General features: G+C 39.6%; 1 protein-coding gene across 6 annotated transcripts in view; it reads left to right on the plus strand.

The window, feature by feature from the left end:
* The window catches only part of MRE11 (MRE11 homolog, double strand break repair nuclease), a 74,645-nt gene that overhangs the window by 45,842 nt on the left and 6,353 nt on the right, over window positions 1–22,450 (plus strand). For all 6 annotated transcript variants that reach the window (XM_080688623.1, XM_080688624.1, XM_080688626.1 and 3 more), the window contains 4 exons: window positions 9,358–9,577; window positions 10,583–10,666; window positions 17,672–17,730; window positions 20,293–20,360. In XM_080688623.1, the coding sequence (XP_080544749.1) occupies window positions 9,358–9,577; window positions 10,583–10,666; window positions 17,672–17,730; window positions 20,293–20,360 (431 nt within the window). The remainder of the gene's footprint in view (window positions 1–9,357; window positions 9,578–10,582; window positions 10,667–17,671; window positions 17,731–20,292; window positions 20,361–22,450) is intronic.

Below are 22,450 nucleotides of genomic sequence, written 5' to 3' on the forward strand. Positions count from 1 at the left end.
AGTACAACTGTCCTACTCATCTATTTTGGTTTCCTAAATATTTCAGAGCTGTAACTGACAGGTGGTGAATTGGCTCCTTACACTATCTTCAGATTTTTGGATTCTTTTTTCTTTTTGCTTTTCCGGTTGGGTGTTTTTTGCTTCTTTGTATTTCAAATCTTTAACTTGATTCTTGCGATCCTCTAGTCTGCTGTTGGATCTCTGTATATATATATATTTTTAATTTAATAAATCTTTATTGTTCAGATCATTACAATTGTTTCTCTTTTTTCCCCCCATAGCTCCCCTCCACCCGGTTCCCACCCCACCCTTTGCCTTTACCTCCCCTCCACACTGTCCTCATCCATAGGTGTACGATTTTTGTTCAGTCTCTTCCTGCACCCCCCAAAACCCCTTCCCCCCTGAGAATTATCAGTCCACTCCCTTTCTATGCCCCTGATTCTATTATATTCACCAGTTTATTCTGTTCCTCAGATTTTTAATTCACTTGATTTTTAGGTTCACTTGTTGATAGATATGTATTTGTTGTTCATAATTTTTCTCTTTACTTTTTTCTTCTTCCTCTTCTTAAAGAATACCTTTCAGCATTTCATATAATACTGGTTTGGTGGTGATGAACTCCTTTAGCTTTTTCTTATCTGTGAAGCTCTTTATCTGATCTTCCATTCTGAATAATAGCTTTGCTGGGTAGAGTAATCTTGGTTGTAGGTTCTTGCTATTCATCACTTTGAAAATTTCTTGCCACTCCCATCTGGCCTGCATAGTTTCTGTTGAGAAATCAGCTGACAATCATATGAGTGCTCCCTTGTAGGTAATTAACTGTTTTTCTCTTGCTTCTTTTAATATTCTCTCTTTGTCTTTTGCTCTTGGCATTTTAATTATGATGTGTCTTGGTGTGGTCCTCTTTGGATTCCTTTTGTTTGGGGTTCTGTCTGCTTCCTAGACTTGTAAGCCTATTTCTTTCACCAGGTGGGGGAAGTTTTCTGTCATTATTTCTTCCAATAGGTTTTCAGTATCTTGCTCTCTCTCTTCTTCTGGCACCCCCATAATTCTGATGTTGGTACGCTTGAAGTTGTCCCAGAGGCTTCTTACACTATCTTCAACTTTTTGGATTCTTTTTTCTTTTTTTTGCTTTTCCGGTTGAGTGTTTTTTACTTCTTTGTATTTCAGATCTTTGACTTGATTCTTGCGTTCCTCTAGTCTGCTGTTGGGTCTCTGTATAATGTTTTTATTTCAGTCAGTGTATGTTTAATTTCTAGTTGGTCCTTTTTTATATCTTCGAGGGTCTTGTTACATTTATCGGCCTTTTCTAGGATATTCTTGAAAAGCCTTATAACCGTGGTTTTGAATTCTATATCCATTCGTTTGTTTTCCTCCATTTCTTTTGTTTCTGATCTGTTTCTTCGTCTCCCCATTTTTCACTGCTTCCCTGAGTTGGTAGGGTAGCTTTGTGTGTTAGGTTTCCTAGATGGCCCAGTGGGTCGGCCTCCCCAGTTAACCTGAGGTGGACACTCTTGGTGCACCCCTTTGTGGACTGTGTGTACAGCCTTGTTGTAGTTAAGTCTTGATTGTTGTTGGTATTCCTGGGAGGAATTGACCTGCAGGCCAGTTGGCTGTGAGAATCAGCTGTGTCTACACTGGGAGATTTTTGGTGCTGGAGACAGCCTTATAGGATTAGCCTTGCCAGATTGCAAAAGCCTCTATGCTCAGCTTGGAAGGGGTGGAGTCTCAGGGCGGAGCAGACAGTCTTGGCTTCCCGTCAGCCCTGCCCTTGCGTGCGAGTCTTCAGACCTCTGCCTTCCATGGTTCCCAAGTTTCCGCCTTACAGTTCAGATTTCCCCCGTAAGAGCATGGGTCCCCAGGGGCTCACCCGGAACTGTGGTTCAGTGCAGTCGGAACAGGGTTCAGTGCAGTCAGGAGCTTCCGACTCCCTTCCACTAGGGAATGCCTGCGGCAACCTCCGCAGTCAGTCTTTGTGCACACTCGCGCCTCCAGACCCCTGCTGCCGCGGCTCCCCTGAGTCTCCGAGTCTCCATGTGCCTTTCTCTCTACCTGACAGTCCAAACTCCCCCTGTATGAGCCTGGGTCCACAGGGTTTCGCCCGGAACTGAGGTTCAGTGCAGTTGGAACTGGGGTTCAGTGCAGTCGGGGGCTTCCTTCCCCCTCCCGCCAGAGAAAGACAGCCAGGCACTCCGCCGCCCTTTCTCTGTGCGCACGCGTGTCTCCGTACCTCAGCCCTTTGCCGCTCCTTCTCCGTGAGCTTTCCTCTTTCCTTCTAGTTGTAGAATTTCCACTCAGCCAGCTTTCCTGTGGTTCTGGATGGTGTCCGTTCTGTCTTTTAGTTGTAGTTTTGAAATTATTGTGCGGGGTAGCAGTTTAGGTGCTTACCTATGCTGCCATCTTGGTTTATCCCTCTGTATATTATTTTTTATTTCAGTCAGTGTATGCTTAATTTCTAGTTGGTCCTTTTTCATATCCTCGAGTGTCTCACTAAATTTATCGGCCTTTTCTAGAAAATTCTTGAAAAACCTTATAAATGTGGTTTTTAACTCTATATCCAGTCATTTGCTTTCCTCCATTTCTTTCATTTGTGACCTGTTTCTATGTCTCCGCATTTTGGCTGCTTCCCTGAGTTGATAGAGTGGCTTTGTGTGCTAGGTGTCCTATAGGGCCCAGTGACTCAGCCTCCCCAGTTACCTGAGGTAAGTGGTTGGCAAACTCATTAGTCAACAGAGCCAAATATCAACAGTACAACGATTGAAATTTCTTTTGAGAGCCAAATTTTTAAAACTTAAACTTCTTCTAACGCCACTTCTTCAAAATAGACTTGCCCAGGCCATGATATTTTGTGGAAGCTCCACACTCAAGGGGCCAAAGAGCTGCATGTGGCTCACGAGCCACATTTTGCCGACCACGGCCTGAGGTGGACACTCTTGGTGCAACCCTTTGTGGGCTGTGTGCACAGTCTTGTTGTAGTTAAGCCTTGATTGTTGTTGGTATCACTTGGGAGGAATTGACCTCCAGGCCAATTGGCTGTGAGGATCAGCTGTGTCTACAATGGGAGAACTTCTGTGCTGGAGACACCCTTATGAGGCAAGACTTGCTTCAGTGGGGCTTTGGTGCTCACTGAGTCTGCCCCCTGAGTGTGTCCCTTATGGATCTGAGGAGTTGTAATCTGGATGGTCCTAATCTGACCCCTGGGTACACTGGCTCTTGGATCTCCAAGGAGGTGCTAATTTAGCCTCTGCCTGAGGCCACCCAGCAGGCACTATAGAGAGATCTGCAGATTCCTCTTCTTTGTTTGGGTTTTGGAAGTGCCCAGATGAGGCCCAGTTGTGAAGCAATGCAAGCTGCTGCAGGGCCTTGGGCCTTCTTTTGGATGTTCTGGGTCTCACTGACTCAGCTGCAGTTTGTTAGGTAAGTTTAGATTTCAAAGGACCAGGTCATTCATATACAAAAGCCTCTGTGCACAGCTGGGGTGGGGCGGAGTCTCAGGGCGGAGCAAACAGCAATGGCTTCTCATCAGCCCTTCCCTAAGAGGCCCCCGGGTCTCAGGGTCCCTTGGTAATCACTGGAAGCACCTCTGAGAGAAAGCCGCCCTCGAGTTCCGCCTGCTGCCAGACAGTCCAGTTTCTCCCCGTATGAGTCTGGGTCCCCAGAGTCTCTCCCGGAACTGGAGTTCAGAGCAGTCGGGAGCTTTTGTCTCCCTCCTGCTTGAAAAAGACAGCTGCGTACTCAGTTGCCAGCCCTCTTGGTGCGCGCCTCCATACCTCTGCCTTTACTTCTGCACCTCCTCTGAGTCTCAGTGTGCTTTTCTCTTCTAGTTGTAGAATTTCCACTCAGCCAGCCTTTCTGTGGTTCTGGATGATGTGTCTTTTAGTTGTAGTTTTGAAGTTGTGCGAGGCAGCAGTTCAGGTGTTTACCTATGCTGCCATCTTGGTTTCTCTCTATATGTTCACATTTAAATAAAAGGCCAGACAGTGAATATTTTAGGCTTTGCAGGTTATATATGGTCTCTGTCACATACTCTTCTCATTTTAATCTTTTTTTACAGTCCTTTAAAAATATAAAAACTATTCTTAGTCTGATCCACAGTCCATAGTTTATCTGGCCTCTGATTTCTTACTTTCTATCTGACTTTTAGGCAGGGTTGATATCCTCTTTCAAGTGGTAATATCAAGTCATGTTCTTTGCCTAGAATTTTTTTGAGGGGGGAAGGATTGTTAGGGCATTGGTCTTTCTCTAATTGGTTTGTAAGAGTACTCATGTGTGCATACTGTGTGCGTATATGTAGCATTTTTAGGGTTTTTGTCATGTAAAAGAGTATCCACCATTCCTAAGGGTTTTTTTCTTCTTTTTTTAAATCCAGAGTGGGTGATGAATTAAATGACATTATTGCATCTGTGGAGATAAGCAGGGGGGGGGGGGGTCCCCTACTGTGTTCTGTTAATATGGTGAATTGTAATACATAGCCCATTATTGACACATCCTCCGTACCGTTTTGTGAACCTCCTGGTAATGGGTATACTGGTCTTTCCTTTGATTCTCTTTGTTTGCCTTAATATTCAAAAGTAAGATATTGTAATTTTTTTTTTGTACATGTAATCCTATATCAGTTTTTAATACCAAGTTCTCCTGGCTTTATAAAAAGAAATTGGAAACTTTATCCTCTGGGACTACTTAAATAGCAGTGGCCTGTTCTTTGAAGATTTGGTAGAATTTACCTGTGAAATTTTCTGGTTGTTGTTCTTTCAAGAGTGTAGTTCTTTTAGCAATTTTCTCAAAGTTTTCTTTGATAATTATTGAGACTATCTTTTTTTTGACTCAGTTTAGGTCATTTATTTTCTAAATTACTTCGAATTGAGCATAATATTTTATCAGGATTCTTTTAATTTTCCTTGGATCTTTGTTTCCTCCATTCTCATTTCTTTGCTTTAATTTAATAATTTAATTCACTGTTTTTATTTGTTCTGATAAGCAGTATTTTTATTGCCATTAATTTCTAGATATTATAGAATTTTAGTTTTGTTTTTCAGGTTTGGAGTTAGGGGTTTTGTTTTGCTATTATTAATTTTTAATTTTATTGCATGGTTATTACTCTTTAGACTTTGATATTTTTTAGCACCCCATTATATATTACTTAAAACAGTTTATGGGGTCTTGAAAAGTATGTTATTTTCAGAGTATATAGTTCAGCACATATCAATTAGATCTAGCTTATTATTTATGTAATTGGGTCCCCTTTTTTCTTTTAAATCTTTTTTAAATGTACATCTGATTCTTATTATTTGTGGAAGTTATGTTATAGAAAGTCACTGTAAACACTAAATTACTGAACACTGAACAATTGCTTCGAGGTGAAATACAGGATTAGGTTTCTGCCAGCCACTGGTTAAACATTTTCATTAGCTGAACAATATATAACCTTTTCATATGTGTTCCTGTTTAAGGGCACCCTTTTAATATACATTCTTGATTTGTTAACATGGCACTCGTGGCCAGGAGCCCTATAATTCAGGACGAAAGGGGCCACATGCTAACCTGACATGCATGACAGTCTTGCAAACTCTAAGACCTAAACTAACCACAAGGATGGTCTGAAATTAAAACTTTAAAAGCAGTTATGGTGGGTAGTTATGTCCTAAGCTGGTATCTTCATTGACAAGGTCCATAGACCTTAACTGAGCCTATTGTCTTTTTGCATCTAAGATAACATATCTATGAAATGTCTGGGTAACTTGTAACTTACCTTTTTCCGGACTCCTCGGGGCATAACCAAATGCTCCTGGGTAGCAAGACAAGAGACCATAAATTCCTTCATTGTTATTGTTACCATGTTAATTGTTGACTGTTAACTATCCTGCGCCCACTTAAGTAAAAGAAGTATGTGTCTATCACTTTACTTTTTATCCAATCTCAGAGGTTTCCCCACTTTGCTTTCTCCCGCCTTCCTAATCTATCACCAGTGGGTTTCATATAACCCACTAACATCTCCTCTTTTGATTGTAATGTATAAAACAAGGTGAAAAACCTCCATTCTCTGGAGCATTATCTGAGTCTGTTGAGATTCTGCTTCCCAACAATTGTCGACAGTTTGGCTCAAATAAACTCACAAAAATTCTTTACAGGTTTGAATTATTTTACGTTAACAAAGGACACTTGTTTAAAGTACAAGAGCTGAAACAAAAGGGCTGATTGTCACTTTGACTTCATCTGTGTACCTGTGTGTCAGACTACTTAGAATTTTCACTACTTTGCACATGTCCATGAATGACCATGAAAGTATCAGGAGTGTTCTTTTGGGATTACAAATAAATTTTGGCAAGTAGGTGAATTTGCAAATACGGAATCCAAAAATGAGGATTGACTGTACTTCATCTGGTATAAGAAAGATGAATTGAAATATTTTTCTACTATTTAAAAATAGTTTTTGTTGTATTCCCTGAAGTTTTTTTCTTTTTGTGTTATGACATCATATTGAGTCCTTCATGTATTGGTTTGGCTGTTATTTCACTTCAGCTAAGATCATCATTATGAAGCTGTATTACTTCCCCCTCCAAACACCCACTTCACTCCTATTTATACCCTGCCTGCTTTGTTCTCATCTCCTCGTTTAGCTCTGTCTCTCCTCATGTCATGGCCTCACAGAGAGCTTGGAAATGCTCTAGCCACTGTAACTGGACAAACAAAGGGTCTGTGCTGCCTGTCACTACTTGAGCCAATTAAGCAGAGACAGGGTTGAATCATATATGAGCATTTATTCCAATACTGTCGGCAGCGTGGGAGAGCAGCAGGTCATCCACAAATCTGCTCTGCACCCCACCATAAGCTGGCTGTTTATATTGGTAGAAGTACAAAAGAAAGCAGGCAAAAGGGCAAATGGGCAGTTTACAGACATGCAAAAGGGCTGGGGTCTTTAAAGGGCTTGGTGATATGCAAAACCTGGGGTCTTCAAAGGGCTGGTGATTCTGGTTTCTGCAGTAAAGTTGTTCATCTTTCCATGATAATAGGCAGCTCCAAAAGGGGAGGAAGGGCTGTATTTCCAGGTCAGCTCCCAGGTCCGGAGTGCAGCTGCCAGCCAAGTTAGAATGTGCCTTCTTTAATCAGAATAAAACAATCATGGTTAACAGAGCGTGATTAATATTTCTTACAATTCTAGCTGGTTCCCTAACATTCTACTTCTGCCCCTATCACCACCTCTTTTAGACCCAGAATTTATCATTCCAAGCAAGAGAAACTGTTGTTATGGCCTCTTGATATATATAGATCAATGGTGGAGAGCTCTACTCTGCTAACACTCTTTTCAACCTTCTTTCTTTGCCAGGTCACATGTTCACCATATCCATCAACTCTTCATAAATTTTGTATTTTGGGTTTAGAACTATTTTTTATTTTAGTGAAAATGTATTGTGTTTTATTTCTGTTCTCCTTGTAAAATTTTGTTTGGCTTAAGGGAGGAGATCAAGGCAACATTGCTTTTATTCTGTTTTTAATAAGAAAATCTGTATTCATTTCAGCACATTTTATTAAGTCTCAAATGTGTCTATCTAAACAGTTTTTCCTTCCTTTCTTCTTTCCTTCCTTCCTTCCTTCCTTCCTTCCTTCCTTCCTTCCTTCCTTCCTTCCTTCCTTCCTTCCTTCCTTTGTTGCTTAATCCCTTCATCGTTTTTACCCAACCTCAAAACCCACCTTCCCTAACAGCTGTCAGTCTATTGACAGTTGTTTTTTTACCAAATTAAAGTTTGTGGTATATTCTTGATTTTAATTCTTTTTCTAGGTTTTCAATTGCTATATTTTATTTAATCTTGTTGTACATTTATGAGATACTAGAGGCCTGGTGCATGAAATTTTATGCACTGGAGGGGTCCCTCAGCCCAGCCTGCTCCCTCTCGCAGTCCGGGACCCCTTGCTTCTACCACCTGCCTGCGGCAGAGGCAGAAGAGGCTCCCCCCACCGCCACTGCGCTTGCCAGCCGTGAGCCCGGCTTCTGGCTAAGCGGCACTCCCCCTGTGGGAGCGCAGTGACCACCAAGGGGCAGCTCCCGCATTGAGCATCTGCCCCTTGGTGGTCAGTGTGCATCATAGCAACCGGTCGTCTGCTGTTCGGTCAATTTGCATATTAGGGTTTTATTATATAGGATTGCTCGTGTTTTTCTGATTGCAAAAGTAATATTTTAGAGAAAGTATATTGTAGAATAGTTATAATATCTATATACACTGAGTGGCCAGATTATTATGATCTCTGAACACGTAATAATCTGGCCACTCAGTGTATATCCTATATAATGAAAGGCTAATATGCAAATTGTCCCCCCCTGGCCAGGCTGGCCGAACTCCACCCATGCACGAATTCATACACCGTGCCTCTAATATATATACACTGGTGGCCAGATTATTATGATCTCTGAACGCATAATAATCTGGCCACTCACTGTACTTCTCTTGAGTACCTCATTTATTTGATATCAAAGATACTATAAATCGTGCACCTGATCAGTTTTCCCCTTTGCACTGGCTCATAGGAAGCTCAGGGCAAATAGGTGGTTGATCTCCAGCAAAAGTCTAGAATACTTTTGGTACCCATTTGAGATACAAATACACTGAGTGGCCAGATTATTATGTGTTCAGAGATCATAATAATCTGGCCACTCAGTGTATATAAAAGGCTAATATGCAAAGTGTCCCCGCAGGAGTTCAACTGGAAGACCAGGAGTTCTATTGCTCACTATGACATGCGCTGACCACCAGGGGGCTGCGCAGAATGAAGGAAGGCTCCAACCGGCAGCCAGGGAAGGGAAGTCCTGCCTGGCAGTCTGAAGGTCCTGATTGGCCCTGATTGCTGGCCAGGGCTAGGGACCCTACCCATGCACGAATTTTGTGCACTGGGCCTCTAGTTTAAGAATAAAGAAGAAAACAAAAGCATCTTAAAAGGTCATCATCCAGAAATAACAGCTATTGTTTGTGATTTTTTTTTCTTGTTATTTATTGAGCCCATTGTACAAGGTAGCTCAAAAGGTGACAGTCTCTTACAAATGGTGGCGTTGAATTAGGGGCATTGGCAATATGTCTCCCAGTTCTGACAGTTTAGATTCTGTGAAATTTTATCTTTCTTGGTAAACCTTTTAAAAGGGCTCAGTTTACAGGTAGTATTATAAATTGATCTGACAAGTTATAGGTTATGAATCTGACTGATGGGGGAAGGAGGTTTCCTTGCTTTACACTCTTATAGCATAGTTAATGAAAAATAACAACATAGACAGATTTTTAATATTAAATGTTTATCTGAATGACCAGACTAATGACTTTTAGGATGATGCGCCATCTACTAATATGAAACTTCTCCTTGTTATTCTCTCAGGCCATGAGTAGGGCCAGAGCCCTCAGATCTCAGGTAGAGGACTCCGCTTCCGCCTTTAGTGCTGATGACCTTATGAGTATAGATTTGGCAGAACAAATGGCCGATGACTCTGATGGTAGCAGCACAGCATCAGCCAGCAAAGGAAGAGGCCGAGGAAGAGGCCGAAGAGGAGGAAGAGGACAGAATTCAGTGTCAAGAGGAGGGTCTCAGAGAGGACGAGGTTAGCACTGAGGACAGTGCAGTCTTTGCCCACATTTAGACTAGGCCCCTTGAGTGGGAAATACAGTACTGTATTCCTGTTGATAAAAGTGAGGTACACAGTCTTCTAAAAATTTATTTTGATAATGCATAAAGTCAGCTTTAATGTAGTTCTGACATGAACATTTTAATTAAATAAATTTTAATGGCTGTATGCACAAAGGGTTTTAATTGCTCTAAATAACGTGTGTTTTTTTTAAAGAACACTATTTTTCACACAGCACCTTTGGGTACATTTGATGTCTTATTTTCTTTTACACGTACAAAGGAATAGTGAGGCAAATATGTGCTATTGAGGAAAATGGCTAACTAATGACAGTGGCAGCAGGAAGAAAATTCCAGATCATAAAAATTATTATTTTTGTTACTGTCATAAGATACAGATGCCCACCAATCTTATAAAGTGGCTTCATAAAATTTGTTTGGAAAAAAACCACCCCAAAAACAATTTGATTTTTTAAAGCAATTACCAACATTAATTTCCATCATTGTGTTTAATGTGACTTGTGTTTACTGTTGTATTTACTATTGTCACTGAATAGTCCAAACAATGGAAAATAGTCATCCAAGACCTCCTGATGCATTATATAAATCCATTCCTAGGAATATTTAAAAAATTATTCTTATTACATATTTTTTCATAGGAAAAATAGATAGTACTTTAGTTAAAAATATCCAGGGAGCGAAATCTTAATCTTCTAGTGATAATTCAGATCATTTTCCTTACATTTAGAGAATTTTTTCTTAAATTTTAATTGGAACAGTATTAGCTAAATGTGATGGAAGTATAGTCTCTGAAAAATGACTGATCAAACTCTAGATGTTTCTTCTTGTATATGTCTTTGGCTTTTTAAACGTAAATTATGTTTTGACATAGCTTCATTAAGATTTTATTTTGGTGTTGTTTCAAAAAAACCTTGGCTGCTGACATGACTGACTGCATGTTGACTGCTCATTGTTCTCACAGCAGGCACTGGTCTGGAGACTTCTACTCGAAGCAGAAGTTCAAAGGCCACTATGTCAACATCTAGAAATATGTCTATTCTGGATGGTGAGTATAGACAGCAAATGATTATCTAGCGGTTATTTGTAAATTTCAAAAGAGGAAGACCTAGGAAACCCCCTTAGTAAACCTCATTTGTTTGTGTTGCCATCACTGGGGAGTCAGAAGGGCTGTTAGAATCACAGGATAAATTATGCTAATTTAAAAGATCTTCACCATTGATTGGAGCTCTTGGAGAGGGTGAGCAGTTTTATTTACTTTTTTTCCTTTTTTAAAAAACAATTCTTTATTGTTGCAAGTATTACATATGTCCCCTTTTTTCCTCCATTGACCCCCTCCAGCCCGCCCCGGCTCCTGGCCCTCACCGCCCCATTGTCTGTGGAGAGGGTGAGCTTTAAAAAGTAATTATTATAGTCCTGACCGGTTTGGCTCAGTGATTGGAGCATTGGCCCATGGACTGAAGGGTCTCGGGTTTGATTCCCAGTCAAGAGCACATACCTGTTGCAGGTTCACTCCCCAGCTCCAGTTGGGGCATGTGTGGGAGGCAACCAATCGATGTTTTTCTTTCACATCAATGTTTCTCTGTCTCTTCCCCTTCTTCATCTCCCCCCTTCCCCTTCCTCCCTTCCACTCTCTCTAAAAATCAATGGAAAAAATATCCTCAGGTGAGGAGAAACAAAAACAGTAACAAAAGAAAAACTTTTTAAAAAGCAATTTTTACAGTTCCTTTGAGACAAATTTGATTATTTTTCTTTTATGGAAGGGTTATTAAGACAAAAAAAAAGTCAGTATATCTACACTGGTCAAGAGAGAAGGAACTGCTTTTTTCTTTTAAATCCTTACTTGAGGATATGTTTGGAGAGAGGAAGGGAGAGAGAGAAAAACATCAATGTGAGAGAAACATCAATCAGCTGCCTCCCACACACGCTCAGACTGGGGATTGATCCCAAAACCCAGGTATGTGCCCTGACCAAGAATTGAACCCACAACCTTTTTGGTGTACAGGACAACACTCTAACCAACTGAGCCACTTGGCCAGGGTGGGACTGCTTCTTTTTTTTTTTTTTTAATATATTTTATTGATTTTTTTACAGAGAGGAAGGGAGAGGGACAGAGAGTTAGAAACGTCGATGAGAGAGAAACATCGATCAGCTGCCTCCTGCACACCCCCCACTGGGGATGTGCCTGCAACCAAGGTACATGCCCTTGACCGGAATCGAACCTGGGACCCTTCAGTCCGCAGGCTGACGCTCTATCCACTGAGCCAAACCGGTTAGGGCGGGACTGCTTCTTAATGTATTCTTTACTTTCCTTCTTCATACTGCTTTTGTCTCTACTGTTAGTATAAAGTCATGTGAGCTGTATTTAAGGGAAATTATGGTTAGGTTTCTTTGAATTCATTTCCTGTCTGTGTTCTAAAGATCATCCTCAAACTAATGGGACATATTTTTATAAACTATTTTAAATAATAACAATATAAACATTTAATAAGCTATTTTAAATAGTTTGATTTATGAGATCAGCTGAAATTGTGAGTCAGATATATGAAAATACATGTCAAAATAGGTGGTGATAATTTTTTCCTCCCTAGTATTCAGAGTATATCCATATGTATTTTTTTACATTCTTATTGGAGATAACTTTTATAGGTAGGATTAATTTTTGATGAATGAAAGAGTTGGACTAAATCTCACAAGATGAAATTTAGCAAGGGTAAATATAAAATGCATTTATATACAGGAGGTCAGATATAAACAAACAGTTCTGAGAGGTATGTGACATTAGCCACAACCTGAGTCAAAAAGACTTAGGTCAGTAGGAGTTCTGCAGGTTGACCTAACTATCCAAATCTACTGGTAATGGTGTCTTCTTAAGCATTATTAATAGGAGTTGTACATCTCTAAAGCAAGAAAGTTCTCCCTGTGCACAGAATTGCATGCAATATGCCAAAAATGCTGTGCTCATCTTTGGAACTATATTTCAAGAGGGATATCAGCTGTATATAATCATTCATAAGACAAACCATATATTTTTTAAATGATAGAAATTACTTGGAATATCAGATCTGGGAAAAATTCAAGCCTTTACATAAATTAAGTCCTATCATGTGAAAGATCAAATAGATTTGACTTGTATAGTCCCAGAGGTGGTGATTTTAAATCTATTTTGTTGCCCTGGCCTATGTGCTTAGTGGTTAGAGCATCGGCCTGTGCACCAAAGGGTCAAGGGTTCGATTCCCAGTCAAGGGCACATACCTGGGTTGTGGGTTTACTCCTTGCCCCGATCTGGGTGTGTGCAGGAGGCAGCCAGTAGCAACCGGTCACTGTGTCTCTCACATCAATGTTTCTCTCTCCCTCCCCACTTTCTCCCCTCTCCCTCTTCTCTCCCATCCACTCTCTCTGAAAAGCAATGGGAAAAAATATCCTCAGATGAGGATTAAAAAATAATGATAAATCTATTTTGAGTTATGGAGTCTTTAGAATCTGATGAAAGCTATGTCTCCTCGTTAAATACATACTCATGATGCAATTGCACTCCATTTCAAAGGGTTCAAAGACCCATGGCGTCCATCAATGAGTCCAGATTAGTAACTACTAGCCCAATGAGGATAGATGGGAAATAACAATTTGGATATTTAAGTTTATTATTTGATAAAATGGACCTGGAAGATAAGAACAACTTTGCCTATTCCCTCATTTATAAATGGGAGAATTGAGTTAAGCAATTTGCTGTAGGTTGATAAAACCACTAAAACTACTAAGAATAGCTAATATTTATGAAACAGTCCATGCCTCTCAACAGCTCTATGGCCCTTGTACTTAAATTATCCCCGTTTTATATAACTGAGGCTTTGAAAAAATGGGCAACTTCCCAAGGTCTCACAACTAGTAAATTCTGGAGCTTGGATCGATCTCACAGTCTTTATTCTCCAGAACCAGTAGTTAACCACCGTGCTAGCTTCCACAGCAAGGTAAGATTAGCAGCCTAGCTACTGGTCCTCAGCAGAAGAGTCTTTGCGCATTACACACAATAACCTATCAATTAATGTGGAGGTGGAGGAAGCCTCTCAGAAGGAGGTGAACTGTGCCTCCATCAGAAGAAGTTTTCACCATTTATTGGAGGAAACTGACACTGGAGAAAGGATATAAATATCAGAGCCATTAAATGACTCTTAAGGAGCCTTTCAATCAAGTCTGTTGCTGTATTTTGATTCAAGGATTGTTCACTATTTAGGGAGAGCCAGCTGAGATCCTGGTCTTTTGACTTCAGAAGCATGTTGTCTTATTACCATTCAGGAAATGGCATCCAGAAAGGCACTGTTCCGTTCTTGGCAGGCTTAAGATAGAAGCAGAGAAGGAGAAAGAGAAAAGACAGCATGGTAAATATCTAGGCTGAGTTCACCATGTATAAGCTTTGTGATGTTGGCCAGTCACTCACCTGGTATGTTTACATGTACATTGGGACTAATAATCTCTGCCATATTGGATTATTCTAAGTAAAAACAAAAAATCTGGCACTTGGTAGGTATTTATAAAATATTAGTTATTGCTATTAAAAAAAAAGAAAGAAAACAGAGGGAGTTAGAAAAGTAGAGCTAATAAAATATAATCCACCATAAATTGGTTAGGAACACATAGGCATAGGTGTTATAAATGACCAACTTTTACCTTAGCCCAAACTCTCTTTTTTCAGCATGGTTTTAAGTGTTTTATGTGAAGCTTCTTGACATCAGTAGGTAGAATTAATCACTTAAAGTGAGTCTTCAGGTTTCCATTGTTAAAAAAGCTTGTTTTTTTTTTAAAGTTTGTTTCCCCTCCAGCTGAATGTCCTTGGTGTTCTGTAGTTTCATTATGATGAATCTAGAGGAGGGATTCTTCTTTATCCTCCTTAGGATTTATTGGGTTTCATAAACTGTGAATTGGTGTCTTTCATCATTTTTAGAAAATCCTTAACTGTTATCCCTTCAATATCACCTCAGCGTTATTCTTTTTCTCAATGTCTGACCTTTGCACTCTCTTCTTCCATGACTTAACTTCTCTAACCAAGTTTATAAAGTTAAAAAGTTCTGTTTTATTTTCCTGTGCTCCTTTCTGAGTGATTATTTCTGATCAATCTTCCAATTCACTCATCTATTCTTAAAACTGTCCATTGAATTTTTCATTTTTTGGAGGGGGGGAGAGGCAGTTGAAATTCTATTTGGTTCTTTCTAAATATACTATGTCACTTTTAGTAGTTTTTAAATTCTCTGAAGATATTTTTAAGCCTGGCTTTAATTTTTGTGTGTGTGCATAGTAAGGAGATATATATGTATATATAGTATTCTGTGTCTAATAACCCAGTATCTGAATACCTTTGGCCTCTTTCTATTGTCCATTTCTGATTGCTGTTTCTCATTTGTGGTGTCTTCTTTCCTTGCATGCTTTGTCATCTTATCTGTAAGAGTGATTTGACATCTTGGATGAAGATATCTTCCTTCAGAGAAGATTCATTTTTATTTCGGCAGGCTTATAAGATTACCACTAGTCTTAGATCACTTTAAATTTAAAATTATGACTTGAGGACCAGCCAAGGGATATGTTCTTGTAAAATCCCACTAATCTCGGTCGCTAGTGGCAGTGGGTTTACCTTTCCACACTGGGTGCTAGGGGTCGGGTTCTTACAAATGAGTGATTTTTAATTGTGTGAAGTTATATTTCTCAGTTTCAGAAATCCCATCTCTGTTAAACCAGTCCTGGAAAAGGTGCAGCTGGGGCTTCAGCAGAGCGGGAAGCAAAGCCAGTGTCCCACGTTTCCATTCCACAGTGGAGTTGGGTCTGATGTAGCATCAGACTTGTCACAGTCCGTTAGTCCATCATGTAAAGGGTCCACCTGGATGTGGGCGAGTACAGAGTATGAGAGCACACCCCTTGCAACAAGAGTCTCAAGAGAGCAAGAGGGAACTCTCTTTGTTCAAGAGCTTATGTATCTCAGATTTTGTGCCCTGTAGTGGCCACACCTATTTCTGGCCAATGACCTGTTCCCAGGTGTGACTGACAGGTAATCACCTTTGCTACCTCATTCAGACCTTACTGGTCATTCAGACCTCACTGGGCATGCATCTGTTCTTTCCTTGTCCAGTCCCTTCCCCCAGGATCTCTGGGGAACAGATCTGGAGAGCGTTAAACTGCAGCTTTCTGGCAAAGCTGTACAAGTGGCATGCCTATGTTATCTGGCCTTTCCTTTGCTCCATTTCTGTTAATTAATTAACTTATTATACTATCAGAAGTTCCCCACCTGGAAGTCCTCCAAACCCCTTCCTTTTGAGTTTTAATGGAGGCTTCATAACACAGGTACCATGATTCAATCATTGACCATTGGTGGTAAATATAACTTCCTGCCGATCTCCCCTCTCCAGAAATCAGGGAATGGGACTGAAATTCTAGCTCTCTATTCAAGATTAGTTTCTCTGGCAACCAGCCTCCAACTTTAAATGTAGTCCTAAAGTAATCAAATTAACTTAAGAGAAGATACCTCCAGGGATCTCACCATTTAGGAAATTCAGAGGGTTTTAGGAGCTCTGTGCCAGAAATAGGGACAAAGCTAAATATACAGGGATGCACAGGAGTGGGTTTACAGTTGTGAGCAGGCAAAGAAGTTTATTCTTGTATTATTTATTAATTATTATTTTTTATTATTATTAACCTTTGTTTGCCCACCTTGTGTATTTCTCCCTTCCAAGTACTAACCAGGCCCGACCCTGCTTAGGTTCTGAGATCAGACGAGATTGGGCATGTTCAGGGTGGTATGGCCGTAGACCACCTTGTGTATTTCTTATTGTAAAATCATAATATCACAGTTTGGGACTTGGAAAAAAACTGTGGTTTACTAAGCTTCATGTTTCTAACCAAGTTTATAACGTTAAAAAGTAAGGATTCAAAGGAAAGTTTTACCATGGAATAAAAGATATGCTGTTCTCCAGAATTCCTCTCTGGACTATTTCTTAGGTACTGAATATGGTTACCAAAGTAGGGGCAAATAAGAAAGCTCTTACTGGAACCATAGCTCCTAACATAGCCACAGGGAAGGGGATTGCCACCCATAAGAGAAGGGAGAGCCCTGACCGGTTTGGCTCAGTGGATAGAGCGTTGGCCTGCAAACTGAAGGATCCCGCGTTTGGTTCCGGTCAAGGGCATGTACCTTGGTGGCGGGCACATCCCCAGTAGGGGGTGTGCAGGAGGCAGCTGATCGATGTTTCTCTCCCATCGATGTTTCTAACTCTCTATCCCTCTCCCTTCCTCTCTGTAAAAAATCAATAAAATATATTTAAAAAACAAAAAAGAGAAGGGAGACATTAGGAGGGTTACCTATGATATATTTGGAATTCAGTCTGTTAAATTATCAGATTTTATTCTTCAAGTATCCTGTATAATAAAAGGCTCATATGCAAATCTACCAAAGGCTGAACGATCACTCGCTATGACACACACTGACCACCAGGAAGCAGATGCTCAATGCAGGAGCTGCCCCCTGGTGGTCAGTGCGCTCCCACAGGGGGAGTGCTGCTCAGCCAGAAGCCAGGCTCATGGCTGGCGAGTGCAGCTGCAGTGGCAGGAGCCTCTCCCACCTCCATAGCAGTGCTAAGGATGTCCAACTGACGGCTTAGGCCTGCTCCCGCACCATCAGTCAGACATCCCCCGAGGGCTCCCAGACTGCGAGAGGGCGCAGGCCGGGCTGAGGGACGCCCACGCCCCCCCCCCCCAAAGTGCACGAATTTCATGCACCGGGCCTCTAGTTTATCTATAAAATATTCTTATCATAGGTGTCTTTATGAACATGGCTTGTTTGCTATATTTCAATAAGCCAAAAAATCATATGAAGCTGGCAGCGAGGCATTGATTTATTTTAACATAATTGCACCTCCCTTCAGATTTTAAAAAATTTAAATGGTTTTATAATTAGGCATCACAGGTTTTTGTAGATAGGAGTTAGAAAATCTTTAGCTGAAGAAATGTGCAAATTTTTCTAAGTTATTTTAAGAACGACATAATGGATAATTCATCTTTTTCATTATAGCCTTTAAATCTACAAGACAGCAGCCCTCACGAAATGTTGCTACTAAGAATTATTCAGAGGTAAGAAAAAAATTGTATAGTTGTGTTTAATAACTTGTGTTTTCTTAATTAAAAATTGTCTATTCTTTGACAAAGTAAATAAAAGAAGAAAACCCGTGGAACATTAAAGCTGGAGAGAACTTTACTAATTATCTAGACAGGGCTTCTAGGATTTTTTTGTTTTGTTTCTCTTTTTTTAAAACAATAAATCACATGATTAGAAATCCATAAATGTCTGCATCTAGTAAGATTTTTAAGGATAACAGTGTTGAAACAAACGAGCCCATGCATGAAATACTAATTTAGAAGTATGCTCAGTTCAGACAGAGGTTTTATTTATGGCAGGCTTCCTTTTGCTGCGTATATTCTCATAACTCTGACTTGTGCCTTAATGGCTGAAGCTAGATTCAAGCAACTAAATGGTTGAAGTCTAAGGACCTCTGTGTTCAGTTCTAGATGTAACATAGGCCTCTGCTCTTCCTTTGACTTCCCACAAGAGTCCAGTATGGGCTTGACTCTCTTGTTACCTCACTTTCAGAACCCAGGTGTCTTCACTCCAGGCCAGTGCTCTTCCTTCTATATCAGGGTTTCTCAGCAGCAGCACTGTTGACGTTTAAAAAACATTATTGATTTTTAGAGAGAGAAAAAGGGAGAGAAACATCAGTTTGTTGCTGCACTTATTTTCTCCTTCATTGATTGCTTATTGTATTTGTCCAGATCAGGTGACGATGCTCTAACCAACTGAGCTACCCAGCCAGGGCACTGTTGACATTTTGGACCCAGATAAGTCTTTGTTTTGAGGGACACATTGTAGGATGTTTAGCAACATCTCAGCCTCTACCCACTAGATGCCAGTAGTACCCACTGAGTTCTGACAATCAGAAATGTCTCCAGACATTTCCAGATGTTTATGGGATGTGAGTGGGGGTTAAAAACCACTGCCCATTGAAACTCATTGCTCTCTATCATACTGCCTCAGCACCTTTTTCTGAAATTTTATTCTTTTTTTTTTAAATGTTTTTATTCATTTTAGAGAGAGAGGAAGGAAGAGGGATAGAGAAATAGAAACATCAATTAGCTGCCACCTGCATACACCCTACTAGGGGTTGAGCCTGCAACTCCCAGGCATGTGTCCTGACTAGGAATTGAACCAGTGATGGGTTCATGGGTCAATGCTCAACCACTGAGCCATATTGTTTGGGAAATGTTTATTCTTTTTGATCTCTCGAGTACCTGGCACAGTTGACTACTACAATTGCAGAAAACTTCTTCTCTGTCCTGATTCTAATCTTGTTCTTTTATCTCTTAACTTCATCCTTTTTTTTCCCCATCTTCTTTCTATTATTCACTTATATGTGGGTATACTAGTGCTAAATAACTTTTATCCTGAGTTTTATTTCATTCTTTTTAATCAACTATTGCCTGCTCATGTTTCAAGATCATATCTAAAAAAGTTATCATCATGTTCACAAGGTATTTTCCCATCTAGATTTTTCTATTTTCAGGCAAGAACATGAATTTAAAAAGAATAAGTCATGGCAAACCAGCTTTTTTTTTTCTTTTTCATTTTTTTGATTGAGGTTACACATTTTAGATGACTGTTGAATGCATTTAATTCCTTCAAAGCACATAAGACAATCTTCTGATAGTTTTATGGACAGAATGTGGGAATATTGACTGAATTCATAGCCGCTTGTACAATTGCATTTAATGACTTTTGATTAATAAATAGTTGAATGTCAATCTCAAGGGTGAGGTCTCAGGTGCTATCTTTTCAGTATTTTGTCCGTGGCTTTACGTTAGGTGAAGACATAGCAAATGTGTGTATTAAGTGTCAAGATAACACAAAATGTAGATGAATGAGTAGCATTTTGGATGTTAGAATCAAGGATCACAAATATCTTTACTGGGGCTTAAAGTCAACCAATTGTATTTAACAGGGATAAATATAACAGAAAGATAGACATCTGGCACTTCCCACCCAGTCTTACACCTCATTTAAAATTTGAGCTCGAACACTGATGCTTAAACTCATTAGAACCCAAGAAAATCACAGGGCATTGTCTGCACATGACCCTCAGTGAGTATTCAGCAGGCCAGCTGCATGTTCCTCTAGGTCAGTGGTCGGCAAAATCATTAGTCAACAGAGCCAAATATCAACAGTACAACGATTGAAATTTCTTTTGAGAGCCAAATTTTTTAAACTTCAACTTCTAACGCCACTTCTTCAAAATAGACTTGCCCAGGCCGTGGTATTTTGTGGAAGAGCCACACTCAAGGGGCCAAAGAGCCGCATGTGGCTCGTGAGCCGCGGTTTGCCGACCACTGCTCTAGATACCCAGGCTGCTCTGGTGGCCAAGAGAGAAGCGAAGTCACACATGTATAGAATACTGTTTGTGAAGTGAAGAGGGACATTGGAGGAGGCCAGGCTGAGCTTTAGTTTTAATAGTTGCTCATTACATGATTTCTGCATCCTATATTTTGACTGTTTTTGTATATTAAAAAAAAACAACTTGAGATTCAGCTATTTATTTTAAATTTAAATTTCTATTCCCATTTGTTGCTTCGTTCTCTCCCACTGAGGTGATTGAGGTGGATGACTCTGATGTAGAAGAAGACCTATTTCTTAACACTTCAAGAACAGATCAAAGGTAGGTACAGTGACTTCCTACAAAAAGAAACATTTGAAAAAATTAAAAGTTATCTAGAATTTTACTAACACATATTACTATGCCACATATGTTTAACAGATTTATTTTCAACTAGTCAAGAATGTAGAGAAGTGAAAAATAGACCCAAGGACTATTTCAAAGAGGCGATTCAGCATTATTACAAGTATTTTCACCGAAAATTTATATGACTGTAATTTGTTTCCTTCTGTCTTTATTAGCCACTGATTTTCTTGATGGAGTACTATGTTCTCCCCAGTGAACAGAAAATAGTTTTGCATTTTGTTAATACTTGATTTCAAATTCTCTTCATCATCATATCTTTATATACTGAGTTTCACAGGATGCTATGCTAACCACTGAAGAGAGGATCACGTTGACTTTCTCTGCCTTCAGAGTACTTACATACTTTTTCTGTCCTTTTTGGGTTTTGCCTCTTACCCAAAGGCTTGACTTGGTTCAATATCACTATTTTCTTCTCTGTGTTAACATTTTAGATGAGTGCTATTTAACTAAAGCTCACTTAATGAAATTTTTTACTTATGAAAATCGTCAACAGTTTTTTAATATTTATTTTCTGTGTGAGCATTATATTAGGTCTGATGGGGGACATAAGTGTTTTAATAAGCTTACTGCTTTCAGGCAACAAATTGTAGTGGAAAAGAGACATGAACACATTTTAATCCATTAAGGGATGATTGAGTCAGCACATAATTATATGTGGAATTTTATTACACAAACTAGGTCTGAGTGCATACAGGCTCTCAGCGAGAGGAGCAAGCAGTGCGGACTCTCATAGAAGAAGCAGCTTTATAGAGGGAGTAAAATTTACCTGTGATTTTAAAGATAGGAATTACTTGGGTTAGTGGGGTGGAAAATGACAGCCAATGGTAATGACATGAGCAAGAGCTATAGAAATCTGGGAGATGGAGGGAAAAGCTCTACCTCAATGTGTCTCAAACTTTTTTTTCATGATCTTAACCTTTTTTTTCATTAGCTAAGGATAAAAATTAAATTTGATTTAAATTAATTAAAGTGACTTTAATTTAGAAATTAAATACTAAAGAATGACATTTTGTTGGATAGGATTGAGCTGGAGAAAGCCAAAAACCATTGCAACATCTAAGATATTCACCTCCTCCATTCCTGGGAACCAATTTTCATTCTGTGGATGTGAGATTGTATGGTTTATGTGAATTAAAGGTCGGGGTTAGAAAAATTGGTACGTATAGTTCCACATCCACTTTTTATTCAGTTAAACCCAATGCTAGGAGCTGGGGATAGAAAGATGGAATAACTTTAGAGGTGGAAACTTTGAGATGCTTGTGAAATTTACATGAAGGGAGGGTGTAGATGATTGGATATAAGACTCCAGAACTCAGATAAGAGGTTTGAATGGTGCCTATATTTACCTCTCAGTAGCTTGTAACTTGATATGTAAAGTCACTGGAATGGATTGATCACCTTGAAAGAGAATGTAGAGAGAAAAAGAGTTTATGTTTTGATCCTGAGGTAACAACCTTTAGAGTGTAGGTAGAGTAGAAGAGGCAACAAGAAAGACATGAGAAAAACCAAGGAAAACACAGAGTTGCCGAAGCCAGTGCTGGCCTTTGCAGAAGGAGTGAAAAGTACCAAGGTGGGCTCAGATGCAGGTCCGCTTGTGTAGTTGTGGTAGGTAGTTGAGGATAATTAAGGTAGTTAGCTCTTGCTGAGAGATTTATTGGAAAAATATCAGCATAACTCAGTCTATTGAAGGAAGTTCCTTTCTGAGTACTTTCTTGGTTGTTCTTGTCTTTGTAAATTAAAACATACACAAGCAAAAAAACAGGGCTAGCTTTCTGTTTTGTTTTCCAGTAGTGAATATAGTTGAGAAGAATATAGTTCAGCTTGTGTAGGTCATTATTTTTTATTACCAGAACTAATGAAAATACTGTCTTACTATGTTTGACATATACCTAAGGCTATTAAAGGAAAAATATCTTGATTTTATTAGCATTTTGGGTTGTCTACTTTCCAGTAAAATGTCTGTTCACTTCTTATTTACTCATGAGGTGGTAATAACTGAGTATTTA

Source organism: Plecotus auritus (assembly GCF_963455305.1).
Source record: "Plecotus auritus genome assembly, chromosome: 9".
NCBI classification, from domain to species: Eukaryota; Metazoa; Chordata; class Mammalia; order Chiroptera; family Vespertilionidae; genus Plecotus; species Plecotus auritus.